This window comes from Betta splendens, chromosome 8 (genome assembly GCF_900634795.4).
Source record: "Betta splendens chromosome 8, fBetSpl5.4, whole genome shotgun sequence".
Taxonomy (NCBI): Eukaryota; Metazoa; Chordata; class Actinopteri; order Anabantiformes; family Osphronemidae; genus Betta; species Betta splendens.
The window spans coordinates 10,091,776-10,112,004 of NC_040888.2; the positions used below are offsets into that span (position 1 = coordinate 10,091,776).

At 46.8% G+C, this 20,229-nt stretch overlaps 1 protein-coding gene and 1 long non-coding RNA gene across 5 annotated transcripts; one reads left to right on the forward strand and one right to left on the reverse strand.

Moving 5' to 3' along the window:
* The first annotated feature begins 154 nt into the window (after nucleotides 1–154).
* Nucleotides 155–18,490, forward strand: cdk12 (cyclin-dependent kinase 12). Of its 4 annotated transcripts, none has more exons than XR_008695294.1 (16): nucleotides 155–841; nucleotides 921–2,160; nucleotides 3,005–3,682; nucleotides 3,794–3,973; nucleotides 4,060–4,199; nucleotides 4,312–4,482; nucleotides 4,863–5,052; nucleotides 5,403–5,459; nucleotides 5,983–6,084; nucleotides 6,469–6,546; nucleotides 6,631–6,747; nucleotides 6,838–6,969; nucleotides 7,226–7,434; nucleotides 7,754–8,176; nucleotides 9,628–10,139; nucleotides 15,613–18,490. XR_008695294.1 is itself a non-coding variant. In XM_041071742.2 (16 exons), exons 2-16 carry the CDS (start codon nucleotides 998–1,000, stop codon nucleotides 10,029–10,031), a joined length of 3,960 nt encoding a protein of 1,319 aa, XP_040927676.1. In that variant the 5' UTR covers nucleotides 155–841; nucleotides 921–997; the 3' UTR covers nucleotides 10,032–11,226. The 4 variants fall into 4 exon arrangements, 2 of the variants coding, with proteins under 2 accessions (XP_040927676.1, XP_029014795.1); XR_008695293.1 differs by lacking the exon at nucleotides 15,613–18,490 and adding an exon at nucleotides 11,196–11,226; XM_041071742.2 differs by lacking the exon at nucleotides 15,613–18,490 and having other exon boundaries at nucleotides 921–1,111; nucleotides 1,196–2,160; nucleotides 9,628–11,226.
* LOC129604442 (uncharacterized) lies at nucleotides 8,646–14,772 on the reverse strand. Its single transcript, XR_008695295.1, has 2 exons — nucleotides 14,498–14,772; nucleotides 8,646–10,090 (listed from the first exon to the last, which is right to left on the reverse strand). It is a non-coding gene; the product is annotated as an uncharacterized LOC129604442 (long non-coding RNA).
* Nucleotides 18,491–20,229: the final 1,739 nt, after the last annotated feature.

Here is a 20,229-nt window from a genome sequence, read left to right on the forward strand (position 1 = left end):
TGAAGTTTCCTTTAAATCAACCAAATCACGCCGCGTTAATTGATTACAGTTAACACTTGTGATTCACTTTACATTTGTTGTTGAAAAACATTTAATAAGTTACAGCATATTTTATTTGCGTACGTCGGGTGGTTGTTGCGCCATCACGGTTATGGAAGGCGGGTTCTTTCTTGTGATAGGTCGTCGCTAAGACACGCCAAAGATTGACAGCTTTCCGGCTTCCGGTTCATTCCGTGGGCTGTGCGCAGAAGTTGCTAGTCACAGGAGCCACAATGGCGTTTGTAGTCTCCTTAAGATAGGGCTGTGGATGATATTAAATCCACTAGCATCGCCCTAAATATAGGCCTGGTTGATTCCCAGAGCAATTGATAATAAACTGGAACATCTATTGCACACGAAAATATTATGATTTCTATTCAATATTGAGTTTATAGAAGATAAAACTAACATTAAAGGGAACATGTAAACAGTACCAACCGGGTCAAGTTTTCATTTTGTTGGAGAAACGAGCGTCTTTTAATGAAGACGTTTCCTTGTTTCTGAAATCCAAAACCGTAATTTTGTGGAAAAACACCTTTACTTAACTTGGCACCGGACAAGGACAGCTTTCACAAAGGGACTTTTTTCTTTTTTACGAGTCAGCAGAGCATTAGCTAGCGGTGCTAGCTAAATTGAAACGGAGACGACAGCACAGTGCTCCGGTCTTTGGTTGGGATCTTCTTCTTTTAATAATTCTCGGTTCCTGATCTACAGAACTGGAAAACGACCGCGGTGTTTTTCTGCTTTGACGAACTGTGGCGGCGATCTCAGCGGAATGAATTAGCGCTGAGGAGGACTGGACGTGAGCGGCCTACTGTTTATTTTTTGTGTTTCTCTGACTGTTTTGCTTAGTAACACTTATTTTTTGCTATTTGGAGTAGAAACGGTTCTCCTGTGAATGAATTGCCTGGACTACCAAGGCCCAGTCGCAGGAGAGGTACCGACGCCGGCGTGAGTGATGCCTGGGTCGGACCGACGCCATGGGACCAAGAGGAAGCCGGAATCTAGCATCAGCGGTGTGCCGACCCAGGCCCCGACCCGCTCCTCCGACATGACGAGCAAAGGCGGCAAGGTGCAGTTGAAATCTCTAATGTCGGCTTCAAAACGCAAACGACACAAGTCGAACAAACTTAATCGGGAATTCTTGGCGGCACAGGGACCCGACGATTTTACCCTCGGCGATACGGCGCCTCCTGGTGTCAACCCGGTGAAGCCTCTGGTGGAGTACGACGACATCAGCTCCGACTCGGACACGTTCTCGGACCCACCGTCTTCCAGGCCTTCCGAGAGGGGGGTCGGGGACCGCCTGGAGCCCTCACCTGAAGACGGTAGGGACGACATTGGCAGAGAAGCTGGCGGTGGAGAGAGTCGGGGGCACAGGCACTCTCGAAAAAAATCGAAGGACCCTAATAAAGTTAGAGACTCCGGGAATGGGGAACGTGGGTACAAGAAAAAGAGCAGCAAGGACCGGGAGAAGGGGGTTCCTGGAAGGAGCAAGGAGAAGGCTGCCTCCTCAGGCTCCTCGTCCAAACGCCACATTCAGTCAGAAGGAGACCTGAAACGCGGGGAGCTGATGCTCTCCCAGGGCCAACCCGCGGCCAGTGTAGGCAGCACCACTTCCTCCACGTCCTCGTCTCGCAGTAAAGAGAGCGGGCGCTCAGGGAAGTCCCGCAAAGACCGGCAGCAGCGGAGGGAAGTCCGCGGAGAGGCCGGCCACAGCTCGACCCAAAGGATCCGGACGGACAGGACCCATCGCAAGTCCTCCAAGAGCCACAAGTCCAGCCCCAAGGGCAAGTCTTCGGTGCGGGGTAGCCCCCGCAGGAAGGGTACTAGCTCTGCCCTGTCGCCGAGTCCCAGAAGAGGGGCTGGCAGTGAGAGTCCACTGGGCAGCGGGTACGGGCAGCAGGGGGATGAGTCCTACAGCAGGCGGAGGGCGCCCCAGCAGAGCCCCAGTCCCTACGGGGACATGTCCCACCGCACCAGGCAGAGGTCCGACAGCCCCTACGGCGGCAGACACCGGTCTTCCAGCTACGAGAGGGACAGCAGCCCCTACCCAGGCAGGAAGCGCTCCATGAGTCCTTACGGCGCTCGGAGGTCGTCCAGCACCAGCCCCATGTCTCGGTGAGTACATTCCTCCAGGTCTGTACGTCGCTCACATGCACACAGGCACATGTCAGAGAGTGTCGGAGGCCATGTTGAGTGTTTGCTCAGGAACCGATCATGTTGCTTCACTTTTTTTCGTTCATGTTACTACAAAGTGGCTAGATAATGAAAAAACAAACTTGTAGCTTTAAAGGTTTGCACACCTGTTGAATTTTTTCTTTCCTCCAGGTATTTACTGCAGTTGACAGACATTTTATGGTTTGTTTGTCAGTATACACTGATCCTGGGTCATGTTGAGTGATGCAGGACAGAGCAGCGCTGGTCTTTCCCCTTTATTTGATCATAACCAGTCTTTGCATTATAAACAATGTAGTTACAAATTCTTTAAAGCAAGTTCAGAGTATAAACATGGACCTGGGTTGGTTGAGCTAAAAAATTACAAGGTGGATAAAGCATGTTTAGTACCAGCACAATAATAGAGCCCCCAGACAATAGAAAATGACTTCAGTCCGGTCTAAATACTCTAATTAACTTGTCTTGACAGTCAAAGTTCTGCTTGTTATATTTTGAGAATAATAGTGGCTTAAGATAATGACTTTTGTTCACTAAACCTGAAAATGTTTACTTGTAAGTCTTAAACTTTTGTCTGTTGGCTCATTTTATTTTTTCACTTTTCAAATCAAAAGGTCCACATTTTTTGTCATTATATTAAGTTATTTTACCTTTTGATAAAAGGTTGCTAGACCTGGTTATTTTTGCTTGACCTCTTATGAATTTTAGCCCATTATCTTTAAGTTGTAATAGAAGCTAAAGTTTGTATGGCACTATATAATTTCGTTTTTATACATATTTTTTTCTACAGACGCTCAGGTCGCTCTAGGAGTCGCTCCCCTCTGCAGTATTCATCTCGTCGCTCCTCGTCACGCTCCCGTAGTAAAAGGCTTAGTTCCTCTGGGGCAGTAGGTGGCAGCTCCCACAGCAGCAGGCCAACTAGCCGCTCCCCCCCTTCCACCCGCCTGCCGCTGAACTCCAGTCTGGGAGCAGAGTTGACCCGCAGGAAAAAGGAACGCCTGGCGGCGGAGGCGGCTGCCCGCGCCACGAGTGGCGGCGCTTCCCCTCTTCCTTCAGTACGAAAACCTGCCGGCCCCGCCTCGGCACGACCTGCTAAAGCTGAGGCTCCACAGCCAGAGGAGGCAGCAGCAGCACCACCAGAACCTCAGCCCCCACCACCCACACAGTTAACACAGGAAGCACCTCCTGTGGAAGATCAAGCTATTGCACCTGCTCTGGCTTCTTCCACCACCTCACCTGCACCTTCTCAGCCTTCTCCTCCTGCACCGCCGCCTAGTTCAGCCAGCCAGGTTCCACCGGCGCCTCAGACAGAATGTGCTCAGCCTCCAATACCTTCTACCACATCCCATGCAAAGTCTCCAGCTGCCGTTCCTGCACGAAGCCCCGTTTGTCAGACTACAATCCACAAGACGTCCACTCTGCCCCCCCTGCCTTTACCACCTGCACTGCTTGGAAACACTCAGGACAGGTGAGAATCAAAGAGTTCACATTCATACTTGTGTGGTTGTGGCCTTCGCTATCTCAGCTCATGTATGACAAAAATAGATTGTGAGAATTGAAGGAGTCCATGGTTTTTCAGCCCAAAGAAGTCCACCCCTCCCCAGAGGCTCTCAAGAAAGGACAAGGAAGTTCGCAGCCGGCCATCACTCATCGACCTTCCTTTACCACCCACCCTACATGGAGCAGACTCATCACCCCCCCAGTCCCCCGTTCGACAGGCTCCCCCACTTCCTCAACCAGCCCTTAAAAAGAGACCAAAGTCAGTTTTCTTTCTTACTTACCTATGTCTTCGTTTTCTTGTCAGAAACTTCAGTGTAATGTATGTCCATTTTTCACGGTTCCCAGGATTTGCTGCCCACGCTACGGTGAGCGCAAACATACTCAGAGTGACTGGGGCAAACGCTGTGTAGATAAGTTTGACATAATTGGCATCATAGGAGAAGGCACATATGGACAAGTGTACAAGGCCAAGGACAAGGACACCGGTAAGGACATGATATGTAGACACCTGTCTCTATTATTTACTAGCATTTGTGTCAATGGACTGAGGATAATTAATTTATTTGGCTCCCTACATGCTCCCTTTAACCTTGTCAGGTGAACTAGTGGCTCTGAAGAAAGTGCGTTTAGACAATGAAAAGGAGGGGTTCCCCATCACAGCCATCCGAGAGATCAAGATCCTGCGGCAGCTCAAACATCGCAGTGTTGTCAACATGAAGGAGATCGTCACTGACAAGCAAGATGCACTTGACTTTAAAAAGGATAAAGGTAAGGCTGTCACATAGTAGACCTGTGTACACGCTTTGATAATTGTATTGTATATCAGGTGTCAAAGTTGTAACTAAAACTGTGACAATTGTAATTTCTTCAACTTAGAAATTGTGTAATTAAACAATTGAGTATAAAACTAACAACACAAGGTTAATACACTAATTTTATATGTTAAAAAAATATATCATAAAAAAACTTCACCTAAAGCACTTCTGAATGTAAACCAGAAAATCCTGATTTGAACTCTTCTGCTAGTGGGGTTTAAAACATGTAAGAGTAAACTACTGTAACAGAAAAGGCAAGAGAGATGTAAAAATAATGTTTGTTAAATTGTGTTTCAGGCTTCTGAACATGTGTCTTCTGATTTATTTCTTTAGGTGCGTTCTACCTGGTCTTTGAGTACATGGACCATGACCTGATGGGCTTGCTGGAGTCTGGCCTGGTCCAGTTTTCTCACGAGCACATCCGCAGCTTCATGCGCCAGCTGATGGAAGGCCTGGACTACTGCCACAAAAACAACTTCCTGCACAGAGACATCAAATGCTCCAACATCCTGCTCAACAACCGGTAAGGAACACAAAACACAGACATAATATAGAGAACAAATAATTGTTAGGTTCATCTTGATGGGGTCGGCATTTTTAGTATGCATATAATTTCGGAGTGACACTAACCGTTATGTGTAAGGCAGGATTATGCATTGATAACCTAAATGTAGCTGCAGCTACTAAACAGTGTAACTATTCTATCAAAGGCTCAGTATACACCACCAGTAAAGGTGCTTACAGTTCTAGAAAAACTGCAGAAACAAGTGCAGTGATTTCTTAGACATTTTATGTCTAAGAAATGAGCGTGTTTTCCTCTTGCTCTGAGATGTTTCACCTAATAACTAATTGTTCATCTGTGTCATTGTTCAGAGGACAGATCAAACTGGCTGACTTTGGCTTGGCCCGGCTTTACAATTCAGAGGAAAGGTAAGAGTGTCCGTCATCTTTGTGAATATGTTTTAAAGAAAGAGCAGGGGTTTAATAAGTGTTAATGCTACACACATACTGCTGCTACTGATCTGACGTGTTACTGAAATTGCGTCAAATATGTTTTCATGCCTGGATGTTTGCATATAGTTATGAGGACTACATACAGTGTGTTCCTTATAAATTTATCAGTAGCTTCAGATTTATAGGTTTCAGGCTCCTAGAACGGCGAGTGTTTATATACATATGGGACATTGATTTTGTTTCCTCTCTCTGTAATGATAAACAACTGCCTGCAGGAACAGAAGTAATACATCATGTGCTTGAATCTGTGTGATGTTTTGATTGCATTTAATTATGGCTACATTTGTTTATTATTCATATAGGGGTAATTGTTATAAAATACTTTGACTTGAACCCACCACTAGGTGGCGCTGACTGTCCATCACTGCTCGAGCACGGTAGCCTATAGCTGCTTTGTAAAGTAGGCTCAGTCTCACCTTCTCTCTTCCTCTGCCTGCAGCCGACCGTACACTAATAAAGTAATCACACTATGGTACCGCCCCCCTGAACTCCTGCTGGGAGAGGAAAGGTACTCTCCAGCCATTGATGTTTGGAGCTGCGGGTGAGTAAGGCATTGTCATGCCAGCACATTTATCTTTCTTTCACAATTTCTTTGTCAATAAAAAAAAGCATTTTGCATACTTCCATGTTGGAAGTGTGTCTTTTCTGCGCTATAAGTAAATCTATTGGCAGCCTTTAAGTGGATGTCTGAGCCTCTGTGGGCATCAAGAGCTAAATACCGCTCAGGTGGGAGATAGTTAATTTCCATTTTACGCGTGCTGCCCTGCCAGGTCTCTACATTTCTAAACTCATCTTTTATTTGTGTGCATTACTTTGTTTATGTCTACAAACGTCAGGTATTTACATTTTGAAATGGCAAAATTGACTTTCACTCCTGACAGTGGATGTCTCTAACTACCTCCACCTGTTCCTTGTCATGCCACAGGTGTATTCTGGGAGAGCTCTTTACGAAGAAGCCCATCTTTCAAGCTAACCAGGAACTTTTACAGCTGGAGCTCATTAGGTACGCTGCCTATCTCTGAACACTTCTAAGATGCTAGTTTTTATTAATTGACCACTTACTACACGTCTGTGTATTCTTTTTCAGCCGTTTGTGTGGAAGCCCATGTCCTGCAGCCTGGCCTGATGTCATTAGACTTCCCCTTTTTAACACCATGAAACCCAAGAAACAGTATAGAAGACGCCTGAGGGAGGAATTTGCCTTGTACGTGGCCATGCTGGACCTCCCCCAGAGTAGCATCGATTTACTTATTGTCTCTTTCTACATGTGACATATTTCTCTTCTTCTGCATAGTTTACCTACTGTAGCTCTAGACTTGCTGGACCGTATGCTGACCCTCGACCCTGCACGTCGATGCACATCGGAGCAGGCTCTCAACAGTGACTTTCTGTGTAACGTGGAGCCCAGCAGGATGCCACCACCGGAGTCAGTAGCTCATGGCGTCTTTTTCCACTTTAAAAACTTGTTTTGATTTTCTAATAGAGTACATGCAGATGAAATTCTAGCTCGCTTTCAACTATATCCTTTCAGATATAGATCACATTTCTCCCAGGTTTATTGAAGGTGGTATAGAACCTTGCCTATTGCACACCTCACCATGTCTTGTGTTTTCTACAGTGTAGCTTGATTATGAACGGTATAAAGGTACATTTTAAATTGTGTCCACCCATTCTTCCTCCAGCCTTCCTCACCATCAGGACTGCCACGAGTTGTGGAGTAAGAAGAGACGCAGGGCACGTCAGAGTGGGGTGCCTGAAGACGTGCCTGTGCCCAAAGTGCCCCGTAAAGATGCGACAGGAACCTCTAGTGGGGAGAACAGTCGGTCACAAAGCAGTCCGGCTGCCCCGCCACCTCCACCAGGAAAGCCACCCGCCACAGCCAACTTGGAGAGTGAGTTGTTGGGTTAACACCCACCTCTCAAGTATTCTTTATCTTCCTTATTCTTTTATTATTCCATCAGAAACCTGCTCAGATATGCTTTATATTTAATATAATATTTTTTTCTGCTTAAGTGGAAAAACTTAATAAATTCTATTCTAACAATAAATTCTGTTAGCATTATTTCATGTCTTGTCTGCATCATGTGGGTCATGTGGTTTTCTTTTATTCAGCTGCTCTGCTGAGTGAAGAGTAATTTAGATCATACAGTAGAAAAGCAGACAGACCTGGTTTTTGTTTTTTAATATTGTCTATGTCTATTTGTGTTTAGGCCTGGGAGCAGCTGCAGAGCAGCTGAACCAGACTGAGCTGGCAGTACTGTTGAACCTCCTACAGGGACAGGGAGATCTCAGTCTGCCTCAGGTGACCCAGCTCCTCAATGTCTCCAACCCAGAGACTCTTATTCAGACATTGTCTGCCCTCAGTGAGGCCTCTGACCACCAGGGGGCTTCAGAGGACCCAAGCCATTCTGGTGCCAGGTCTCAGCCTCCAGAGCCGCCACCTGAAGTCCAGGAGCCCTCGCCAACGTCCGGAGAACCGCCGCTCAGCCAAGACGACCAGGCGAACCTGCTCGCTCTCATTTTGGGCCACATTATCAAGACTCAAACTGAGGAGCAAGGTGACGAGAGCAATGGCGTCCAGTCAGACGAGGCCCTAACGCGCGGTTCATCTGCCTCTACTACTGATCAAAAGGGCAAGTCTGGGTTTAGTCTTTAGTGTGTTGGTAGAAAGGAGAAGGGGAACCAGGTGGAGATCACTGGTGTGAGGAGAGCAGGGCAGAGAACAAATCCCTGCTGAATGAGGTTTAATACTCATGTCACATATATTGTATGAAGTCCTTACATTATAGACTACCTGATTAAAATCAGCAAAATGAAAACGTAACCAAATAAATTGGGCTGATAGAGCTTTCATATTTCTCCTCCTCCTGCTTTTGTCCCTGACATTCCTAAAACCTCAGTTTCACCTTTGACCGTCTGCAAAAAAAGTTAGGAACCTGACAAAAAGTCCAGCGCTTGTCTTTGGTGTGACCCTGGTAACCAGGTAAAGGTCTGGCACACGAGGACGTCTCTTACTGGTGTCCACTATAAACCAGAAGTGAAACGTACACACTGTATTGTTCCTTCCACGTGTCTCCCACTTCTTGTTCTTTTGCCACAGTCTCTCGACTTCTGTATCTGTCTCACTTCCACATGTTTTTTCCTCCCTCACTTCATTTTCATTATAAAGGTTTCATGGATTCTTCACTGGAAGCGATGTTGCTCTAAGCAGTCTGTAATGTCAGCCTTTTTATGAAACACGTCTAATAAATTATCAAGTGGAAATAAATGAATCTTTAGACCTCACCTGCATGTGTTATTTTCAACTTTGGTTTGTCACTTTTTTTCAGTTTTAACTGTTTACTCTGACCTAGGTGTTAGCGCAAATGTGATCAGTAAGAAAAATAAAGGGGTTGATTCATACTGGCACTGGGATATTAACCGTCCTGTTTTTTTAGTTGTTTTTTTTTCCCTCTGAAACCTTTACAGCCTTGATTCACTTTAAATTCTGGTAGTTTGCTCAATAACATCTGGTTTAGTGATGTTTTTGCCCTTTAAAAAACAGAAACATCCACATAAATCACTCTTGTTCATCCAGCTGTGCATCATGTTCCCACATTTTTCTTTTTTTTTTCTTTTTTGTTTTTGCAGGGGAGTCAAATATGTGCGGATACAACAGTGCATTTACTTGCTGGTGAAGTTTTGCATCTTTACAGTAAAAAACAAACAAACATGTAGCTGCTTTAATGCATTTACTAAACATAACTAGTGGCTTTAAAATACCTTATTGTTCCAATTTAAGCACTGACATTTATGGAATATAATGTATTTGCATGGACAGTGACAAACTTCACACAGTTAAGGCTGCATCAGTAGTTCAGTCAAGTACTAGTTTAAAAAGTTCTTTAAATGCATTTGGGTATTGAATATGGTTCATGTACCTAAGCACAGAGTGCTCTGCCCTCCCTCTTGTGGTGAAGGTAGGAATATAAAGATTGTGTAACCTCAAACTAGACAAATAAGGTTGAGGGTTAATCTAAATATCCATGTAAATGTGTCCTTTTCACCTTGATGCCTAATTCTGTTTTCTCTCTGGCCTTTTCAGATGGTGCAGCATCAAAAAGGAAACAGCTTGGGGCCAACCAGGTGCCTCCATCTAGTGAGCAACGTCCACCCTCTCCACCCGGTCCACCTCCATCTGCCACGCTGCTGGCTGGGTCAGAAACCCAACCCAGTCAGGACATCAGCCCCGCCGTGGCAGCTGCCTTGCTCCAGCTCATCTCTCAGCAGGACTCGGATGCTGGGGCTTCCCAGCCCAGCAAGACCCCCTCTCCGGCTGTAGATGCTCCATCCCAGGGACAGCCCCCGCCTCCCTGGGTCGCAGACTCCTCACCTAAACCTTCAGCTGCAGCTGAGTCCCCGGCAGGACTGGTGACTGCTGCTTCTAGCACCACGGCACAGTTCCCGAAGGACCAGGACCTCCGCTTTGCCCATGGAGCTGCCCGCTGATCTTCAGTCCCCTGGTGAGATGGGCCTGGATACCTTGGGCTGGTGCCAGCAATTCTGGCCTGAAGGGAAAGGCAGGACACACATTATGACTCACCGGACCATGACCAGGTAGTGAAAGCTGAATCAAATCTTCTGATGATGAATGTTTAAGGAAGAGGTTTCAGGTGTGATTAATACCATCCCTGCCCTGTTATAGTCTGACCTTAAACAACCAAGTAGTGACCGTAACCACTGCAGTCCCTTTTGCTATTTGCTTCCGTGCTGAAGATCTTGACTTGAATCAAGTTAAGCTTCCAAAACTGAGCTCGCGCTCAGCTTTCAAAGTAGTCCTGGTTTCCAGTTTCACCCGAAACGAGCGGTTGTCAAGCCCACAGCAGTGCCCACGTTGGAACCAGACTCTGGTTTGGTCATTGTCCTCCGCTCTGCGACGAGCTGAGCCTCAGATACTGTACGTGGGTAGATTTGAATGCGTGGATCACCAGGAAAAGAACACTGGAGGACTCCGAGCTTCCCGCTGAAGCTCATCTGCTGCCTAGCTGCTCTGCTTTCAGCCCGTGGCTCCTTAATGACCCAGTAACGCCTGAATGATTCTGTCCTGGTCGGGGCGTTATGCTTTGGGGTGGCACCTACAACCGTGTACATCTGCAGGACCATATTTTATTTTCATTAAATTTTTCATTTTGGCCAAAGTCTGTGTCAGGATAAATTCCACCTATTATCATTTCCGTCCTTCACGTTCAGTAAACATACATGTTGTAACAAGCCTAAGACTGTACTGCTCTCTCTAGTCTCAAAAATGAGTTAAAACATTGCTCTGATCAGCCACAACCGTAATGCAAGCCTTTAACGTTGTACCTGACTGGTGCATATTCAGCTGCTTCAAATGACACTAGATGAGGTTTAAAGCTCCAAGCATTCACAGCGTTTCCAGCTTTTTCCTCTCAGCCCCGTCTGATATATATCTGCTCATCGCCTCCCTGCCAACGTGTGAAACAAAAGCTTTTTCTTTTTCGGTGCAGTTATTTTCTACATAAAGAAAATGAAACATGAAAAAAAAACTATGGTCCATGTTTTTTTTTTTGGAAGAATAAAGGAGAAGGAAATGATTTATTGTGTCTGTAAAAAGAAAAAAATATTTGTAATATGTGTTTTTCTTTGGTTTAGTTCATTAAAGGAAGTCATGCGACCAGCTGAAGCATCTCTCCTGGACTTTTTGAACGTTTCTCTGCACATCGGCCACTAGATGGTAGACAGTCACTCATACTGCGTCTCAGACTGCAGCAAGTCCTCAGGCCTTCGCAAAGCCTGACTGAAGTAGGAAATCATTCTTTGAACTGATTACTGTTTGTTTTGTTTCATCTATTAATTAATGAAAGCTTAGTTTTATGTAATAGGATGGAGTCCAGGTGTTTCAAACAAGGTCGACCAGTATTTATAGAAGCGTGATTAAGTGAAATATCATCTTAGTCAGAAGTTAGAACAATCTCAAAAGTTAAATGGAATGAATTTATGAACATATCTTTTTGTTACTTATCATAGTTGGGCAGATATATATTAAGTTCATTTTAATTTTTACTGTGAACAGTAAAATGTTTAATGTGCAAGTCCGACAGTGATATGAAGTGGTCCCTCAGCATCGCTCTTATTTATGTGTTAATGCTCTCATCACTTAAGTTGATCTCTTTATGAAGATCCTGACAGGCAGACAAGGATCATAAACTACAGATTGGCAAAGACAAAAAGCCGCAGTGTCATATGCAGAGAGAGCGTGTGTGTGTGTGTGTGTGTGTGTGTGTGTGTGTGTGTGTGCGTGTGTGTGTGTGTGTGTGTGTGTGTGTGTGTGTGTGTGTGTGTGTGTGTGTGCGCGCGCGCGCCTGCTAGGACTGGCCTCACGCATTCCCAAACCAGCTCCGCACTTGGCAGGATTACAGAGCCGCTTACCCCTCTGGCCCAGCAAGCAGCTGAGCCCTCTGGGTGAGAGATCCTTTCCGAGTGGAGGCAGTAGGAGGCTCACCTGCCCTCTAGCACAGGCCCAGTGTGAGTGAGATGAGCTGCTGCTGTGTGCGTGTATGTGTGTGTATTTCTGTCTGATGCTTTCACCCATCGGGACTCCAAATAATAGTGAATGTGCCCGCGGGGAGCTTCCACAGGAAGAGTAGTGGGCACTGCCAGTGCCAAGTCACAGAGACTAGACGAATAAATCAGGCCGGAGCGGCGGAGGGAGGGGAGGTGTGTGAGGCTGTGCCATCAATCAGAAAGGCACCTTATGGGGAATGCCCGTAAATGTGCCACGCCGCCAGTCTGAGGCACGCAGCCGCCATGGCAGAGAGGAGCGGTGGCGGCGGCATTCAAAGTGGAGCCTCCATTTTGGATGCCGCCGCTTCCCTGCATTTTGATGGACTTCCAGGAAACTGAATTGATGGACGGCCCGTTTCAGTCAGTTCATGCCAAATTCTATTCATAAAATTAGTTTTTTTTTTTTAAATTACTGTTTTCGGAGCCTCTGTGAAAGCCGGCTATTAGAATGCAAATTCATCATCTATCATACTTAACAGGTATCAGCATCTGGAGACCTGTTGTCCTTCCTCTGAAGACGTGTAAGGATTCAGGCCAGAAATGATTAAGCATTAAATTTTGATAAAGCAAATATTAGACACCGTTTTAATAAGGTTATTAACCACACTTTGTTTGAACTGTTTGTAAGGAACAATGAGGGATGCAGCTCATATGACTCATTTTAAGTTGGCTGTAGGAAACTGGGATGCAACAGATGAGACTAGTGGACAATCAAGAGGCCAAACATCAAGTGGCTCTCGAGGGAAGAAGTAAATTATTTAAATTCATATTTTGGATAGTTTGGCCTGAGTGGAGCTGTGATACTGTTCATACATACGTGCGCGTGGTCTTCAGAACAGTGTAAATCTGGGGCTGATGTCGCCTCTGCGGTTTGATGTTGAGTTTGATAACTGAGGCTGTTAATTTTTACTAAATCCTGATTTTTTTTGCCGGCATTTTTACACCCGTTCACTCATATAGCTGAACGCCATAAAAAAATTAATTGTGAATGCATCCTGGGTGGTTCAGTAAATTACGCTGTCTTCATCAGCTTCCTCCTTTGTCTTATATCAAACCAAATTTAATGTCAGTCATTTAGTTTATGGCTGCGCTTTTATTTATGTGATATTTCAGAAATTGATGGACTTCATCCGAGCAGTGATGTATGCTTTACTGCTGCCGTAGCTGCTTTATTGATACCATAACACCATCTACATTTCCTCTGGGTTTATAGTTTTGTGGGGAAATTGCTGTTGCACGCACTCGTTATTTCTTGATGGATCAGCTGCAGTGACACCAACCGCAGAGTTTTTAGGAGGCTGTTGAATCGGCCAGATGATTCAGACGTGCGCTGATGTTACATACAGTCACCAGGGCTGGGCCGCGACAACCACAACACACCACCGTGGTGTCAGTTCATCCCACAGTGAGTGTTAGCAACTATAAAACCTCTTCACAAGGAGAAAATAGACTCTTTAAAATCTGACCTTTTCCACAGTGACCTCCACGGAGGGGCAAACCAAAGTACTACTGCATCTAATTACTGCATCCATTCAAAGAACTTCATGAACAAGGCAAGATTACTGTCTCTCTCTCTACGTCTGGGTGCTGCCGCTTTAAGGGCAGAGGGGCTGCTGGGAAAGCAGCGAGCGCGGGTGGTGGAGGAGGATGAGGGGGAGGGTGGTGATGAGGGGGGGGGGGGGTGAGGAGGGGGGGGGGGTGGACGGGCCCTGCAGGACCATTTGTGCTGAAGCTCATTTGCGCAGCGACACTTAATTGGCTACAACAATTAATTAATGTGTTGGAAAGTTGGCACAAAAAGTTCATTTAAGAGGGTTTTAATAAGCAATTAGAGGAAAAGCAGCAAAGAGGGGGAATTACTGGAGAGGAAAGAGGAAAGCAGCAACGGAGCGAACGTCTGGCCACTGCTGGCGTGAACACCCTACTGTAACTGAGCCGGGGACCGAGGGCTTTGTCTTTCACTGACCCTTCAGATTTGAAGATTTGATGAATGCTTAGACTTTATTACAACACTATCATGCGTCGCCTTCAGGATCTTACTGCTGTTCTTAAGTGGACTTGAAGCCCTTAAATTGTATACATACCAACCCTGTAACCCCCCCCCCCCCCTCCCTGAGCTCTTGTCCCAGTGCCCAGTGTAAAATATCGCATGACTAATGAGTGGAGCAGGTTGGAATCCTGGGGAAGATGTCCTTGGAAGACGAATGCATTTTCAGCAGAATAATTAACTTAATTAACAAATTCACATGCATATTCATCAGCCTATTAATGTCTGTTCCGCGCTGCTTGATGAGCAATGCAATAATAACCGTTTCATTTGCATTTTTCGCGTTCACACTCGCACCCTTCTCCAAATAATTACAAAAAAAAAGACAGTGTAGGCAACTCACAAGGCGAGCGAGTCTCTCGGCCTCACGCTGCGTCTCGCAGGCGCCTTCCACCTGGAGCGCGCGCCACGCACGGGTTCCACGCAGATATCGGTCTGCGGAGGGCGTTTCCGTCTTTGCGTCGCGCCAGGTTAAGTGGAACGAGGTGGCGCGTGACACACGGCACCTCCAGCCTCTTCCTAGAAACCGCAGCATCGCCCTCTCTGCTTCCTCCTGCACTGCCGCGTCTCTCCTTCCTGTTTGCATCTCCCGCTCCCCTCCTCTTATTTATTCATCCCTGGTAGACTTGCCTTTAATTAATTTATTTCTTGCTTTTGAAGTTTGGCTCGTCTGCCTGTCAGCGCGCGCGCGTCTCCTTGAGAAATGTGTAGGGGTGCGTTATTTTGCCGATTTGAAACCAGAGGAGCAGCAAAGGAGATATCAAAACAAACAAAAAAGGCTCTTAAAGGCTCATTGTGTGTGTTTGTGTTTTCTTTCATCCTGGGTTTGAATCGCTGGGAAGACATCTCTGTGTCTGTAGCTCCTGTGATGAAATGTGAGTGTGCGGATTCCTGGGAGCCTCCGCGTGCGCGTGTGTGTGTATCACCGTGTCATCGCTGCCCCTCGCGCGTGTTCCTGAAAATCCCCTTCAACTTTTCACATGACAGTGATGTGAGAGAGGGAAAACGTGCGCGATGCGTTTCGGCTGGACGCGAGGTGAACATGTGGGCGTCGCGTTTGAGGAGGTGCGCGCCGGCGCGTCTGTGAAAGCATGAACGCGTGTGCGCGCGCGCGCGCGCGCGTGCCGCCAGCTTGTGTTCAGACAGCAGCAGTTTGCAGAGCGAGAATTAAGAGTAGGGAGAGATGCCAAGTGAGTCCCTGGAGACAGATAGAGGGGACAGAGGGAGAAGAAAGAGGAAATAAAAAGCCCCGCGCTCACACAACACAGCCACCAACACAAAGAGTCTTGCAAAGCACCAGGAGTATTTTCACAGGGATTCACCCTCAAACCAAGTCTTTACCTTCCAACACTGCTAGAACACACCACACACGGTCTCAGTCCTCTGAAATCCTCTCAAGACAAACAAGGATGAGACTTTTGTCCACTTACACTCTCTCTCTCTCTCTCTCTCCTCCAGCCTGGTGAGGTGACACCCTGTGTGCAGTGTGACACCGAGCTGTCACCTCCCACTGCCTGCATCACACCTCTGCCCCCTGCTGGGCCAACCCCGTCACGGCACCCAGCCGGCCTCTCCTCCTCCGCTCAGACCAAAAGTGACAAGCCGCGCACGCGCACGTCCCCTCAGTCATGCACTCAAGCGCTTTCTTTTGCAACTTTGCGTTTCCAGTCACTCTGGACTAAGTTACTTAAACCATTTCATGTATTTTATGCACTTTGCCTTGTGCGTGCTGTGATGTAATGTACATGTCACATGTTCTTTTTAGCTTTTGTTCCACTATAACAATTAAAAGATAAAAACAAATGCGTCAAACAAATTAAACATATTAAAAGTAATAAACAAAAATTAAAAAAAATTAAATTAAAGATTTTGCTAACTTTTGTTTCTGATGAGTGGATTATTTATTTATTTTCAAATCTCTAAAATAATTTGTGTTTGTGACAACCGTGCACCGTTTTGAGGTTCCCACACAGACATAACTCAATTAAAAATTGAAAAAAAAGTATTTTTATTGATTCATTTCTCAAATTCTTTCCAATCTAGATTCATCTGGTGGCACATTGACACACAGCTGATTCTGCGGTCACACCAGGATGCCGCGGTGTCTGAGCGTGACAGCAGAGGAGTCCTCCACGTCCCCTCACTCACGCTCTCCAGTCTCGGTCTGTTTGCACTTTCATATCTGATTATGCTTTAGCTTATGGAGCCACTGGCTTGAGTGTGTCCAGCCAGGCAGGCCAGTGGAGAGCAGGGACAGAGCGATTGAGATATAGAGCATTAGTTGGTGTCAGGAGTAAATTAGAGGCCAGATCTGTTTTCTAATCAGAGCACAAGCACCGTGTTAGAGGAATTAGGGCGACAGCTGCTGGGAGCTTTTTATTCCTCTCTTTCTCAGCCAGAGACAGGCAGACCCCAGCTCAGGGACCACCTCTTTACCACAGCCACCTGTCAACGCTGGTGCGTGTGTGTGTGTGTGTGTGTGTGTGTGTGTGTGTGTGTGTGTGTGTGTGTGTGTGTGTGTGTGTGTGTGTGTGTGTGTGCGTGCGTGTGCGTGTGTGTGTGTGTGTGTGTGCGACAGAGAACAGAAACATGCGTGCGCCCCCCCTACACACACACACAGTGCCATGCAGCCTGCACACATGCTTGCACACAGACACACAAACACCGTCTGGTACAGTGACCTCCCTCCATCTCTGAAATTAATGACAGTGCAGGTTGTGTACGCACGCAGGCACTCATTCATTGTGTGTTTATGTTTTCCAGTAAGTGTGAAAGGCCCTTATGAGATATCAAATTTAGATCAGGTGGAGCGGTGGGCAGCCTCGCATATGTCTGTTTACTACGGATCCCAGCGAAGGCCACTACACGGCATCCGTCTTATCAGTGAACAGGTATTTTTAGACTTTAGACCCCTGGTCACAAACAAAACACGGAAACAGCCGTCATTAGTTTCTGTCAAAATAAAAGCGTACGAGCAAATAAGAAAGAATAAACTCAGTCAAGTTTACAATGAGTGATGAATAAATGAGTGTCGTGAGCTGCTCGCACTGATTTTTCCTAGCAGACATCTCTGGTGGGCAGGACTGTGGGAGGGTGAGAGGTGTAGGAGGAGGCACAGAGATTCACACCATGTCACACACTTGCTACAGAAATGTCACCTCTTGTTTTTGCAGATCAGCTGAATCTGTAGTGTTTTTCAGGTGGTTGTTGTTTTGTGGGTTTCCTGTGTGCTTTGAATTTAAACAGGCCTTTTTAAACCCCAGGAAATCACAAGCAAATTGCACCAACAAATAAATTATTTGAAAAAAAAAATATTATTTGTTTTATATATAAAAAATCCGTGAATTACGGGGAATTTGTTGATCTTATTTTAATGCATTCCTGCAGTTATTACCCTTTTATTGCACATCTCAGTGCTGCTTCTTTATTAAATCCCTCATTCTTCTTTAGCTGGCAGCTTGAAGAGGACACAGTAGAAATAAATTTAAAATTATGTAATCATTATTAGAACATTTACAATAATTCACATTAGCAGTATATTAAATAATCGTTTTCCTTGCAGTTAAATAAACACCTGAATATAGGTCACATTAAACATAATTAGGCCAGTTATTTTTTAAAGACATCATCTGATTGGCTGTTGTAAGTGTCTGTCTCAGCACACTAATAAAAATCACACTATGTGTTAATAGTAAGTTAAATAGGTTAAATCCAGGTCTACAGTGAGAAACCTGAAAGAAGAATCTAACTTTAATTCAGGCAACATTCATGCAGCTTTGGAGGCTAATTTGCTATTGGCTGAGGCCTAATAGGGAAACACATGCACGTCCACACCAACACACTCACACACACACTCACACACAGACACAGGCCTCCTCTCTCTCTCTCTAGCACATCCCACACATGTGCGCTGCCACACACTGTCATAAATAGACAGACAGTGCCAATCTGAAGGCTGGACGGGAGCCAGCTCTGCAGCAGCTCAGTAGTTAAATTATTAACACCAACTGGGAGAGAGACAAAGAGAGGAGCAGATCAGGCAGCTCAGAGGAGAGGTGATCTGGAGAGGAGAAAAGAGGAGGTGAATGGAGACAAGCTCAACATCAGAGGGGCCGAGGAGGTTGCGGCCGCTCAGGTGCTGACGCTGTGTAGGGACGGAGAAGAGAGAGACGCTCCAGCAGCCACGCGAAATCAAAACGCCTCTGATATTCAACCCAGGGAGAGATTTTGGGTCGCATTCACAAAACAAAAGGATTTTTGTGATGTGTGTGTGAGAGGAAGGTAGAGAGATGAGGTGGATGCTGAGTTTTTTTTTTTTAGATAGATGTTAGTGGAATAGTAATAGCGCATGTGTGTGTGACTATGAAGCAGAGTGAGGGGAGGGGAAGAGAGATGGAAGGAGATCTGGGGATGTTGGTTCTGATCCAGAGAGTTAATGTTGCGCTCACTGATGGATAGAGTGCCAGCCATGAAGCTCCATACCCACATAAGATGGATGAAGCACTGCTCTCTCTCTCCCGCTCTCTCTCTCTTGGTTGATGTCTCTTGTCCTATTTCTGTCTCTTTATCTTTTAAAACTAAACAGTGATCAGAGAGCTGTGCCACAAAGGCCCCATCAGATCCCAAACGGCGCTGTGTGTGAGGCTGCCTGTCCACAGGCCGGTTAGAGGACGACATTCTGCTTCCCCTGTGACTGTGTGTTTGCTCAGGCGGGTTGAACTTGAGTGTGAGAAATATAAAAACAACGTATGTCGCAACATGTTACACTTCATCCAGGAGGACAAAGCCTGCCTCAAAGCTAAAAGGTGGGTTTTTGTGTGTGAGCAGGTGTTTTAGTTCAGCGGGAAACCGAAGCTCAAGCATCATAGTGTATCATTTACGGTGTGTGCTTTTTAACTTTTTTTATTTACAAGCTTGACTTCGTCTGTAGGGCCCACAACTCGCACGTAAGCACACACTTTCCCCAGCATCCTTCTCTCTGGCGGGGGGCACGAGGGAGGGGGGGGGGGTGAAGTGATCTGTGCGAAAGCCTCCTGTTCTATGCGCATCGCGGCTGAGGCAGCAGAGGGGGATTGTGGGTAGCTGCTGTCTGCAGGGGTGGGGGGGGGGTATAGGTGGGTAGACTTAGCAAAGAGGGGAGGGTTGGATGGGTTGCCGGGGCGGGCGGCAGCAGATGGCGTGCCACACTGTGAGGGCCGTCGGCTGGCATCCAGAGGAGGGGGGATGAGAGAGTGTGTGTGTGTGTGTGTGGGGGGGGGGGTTACAAGGATTGGAGGGGCACTGCTCCCAAAGTGCCAGCAGGCATCAGGAGAGAGAGAGAGAGACAGTGAAAGAGACAGAGGTGAGGGGCTTTGGTGGGAGACGGGCTCTGGAGGGAACCTACAGACTCTGAGATTAGAGCTTAAGCAGCGCGTGGGCCCAGGATGCTGCCGCTGATTGCAACCAGCGAAGAAGAACCACAACCACAAATTTGTCTTTGAACCCTAATTCACTGGTGACCTTTGACCTGTCCCGCTGCACGTATAGTGTCGCCTGGTGCCCCGCCTCTGAAGGACTTGCACACTGGGGCCAAGAGGGGGTCCTCCCCTGGCATATTGCTGTCTGAGGATCGCCTCCACTGTAACATGAGGCCGGCGCGAGGCGGCCGTCGGGCCGGCGACGTGGGGCCCGCTCTCAAGTGACACAAGTTTGGCAGGCCTGGCATCAAGGTGGCGAAAGACTGGCACCGGGTTAGCGAGGGCCGCCGGGCGGACAGTGTCTGTCAATCGGGTCGCGGATGATTCGCCGATCCACCTGGAGACACAAAGAGCTGGGAAATCACACACACAAAAGCAACACAGCACAATGAGTTTGCTGCTCTCACTCAGGAGAACGCAGGACGTAAATATTTCAGTGGAGTCTCTGTCGCTCCACATTCGGATGCTAACGCTAACCCTCATCTTCGAATCGGTGCTAAGGGCTCAGTGAGAAACGGGCCCGCGCTTGCTAGGACGCGTCCTGAGCCGTCCAGGTCGACCCGGTTGCTTCATCTGGTCCCAGTCTGTTTGACCCGCGCTCTCCTGGTTCCAAACCCGT

Excerpts from the sequence above, each read along its gene's own strand:
- cdk12 (XM_029158962.3), top strand. The coding sequence starts at position 998 with ATGCCTGGGTCGGACCGACGCCATGGGACCAAGAGGAAGCCGGAATCT. Across the intron at positions 3,974-4,059 it reads GCCCTTAAAAAGAGACCAAA|GATTTGCTGCCCACGCTACG; the intron begins GTCAGTTTTCTT and ends CACGGTTCCCAG. Across the intron at positions 6,547-6,630 it reads TTACAGCTGGAGCTCATTAG|CCGTTTGTGTGGAAGCCCAT; the intron begins GTACGCTGCCTA and ends ATTCTTTTTCAG.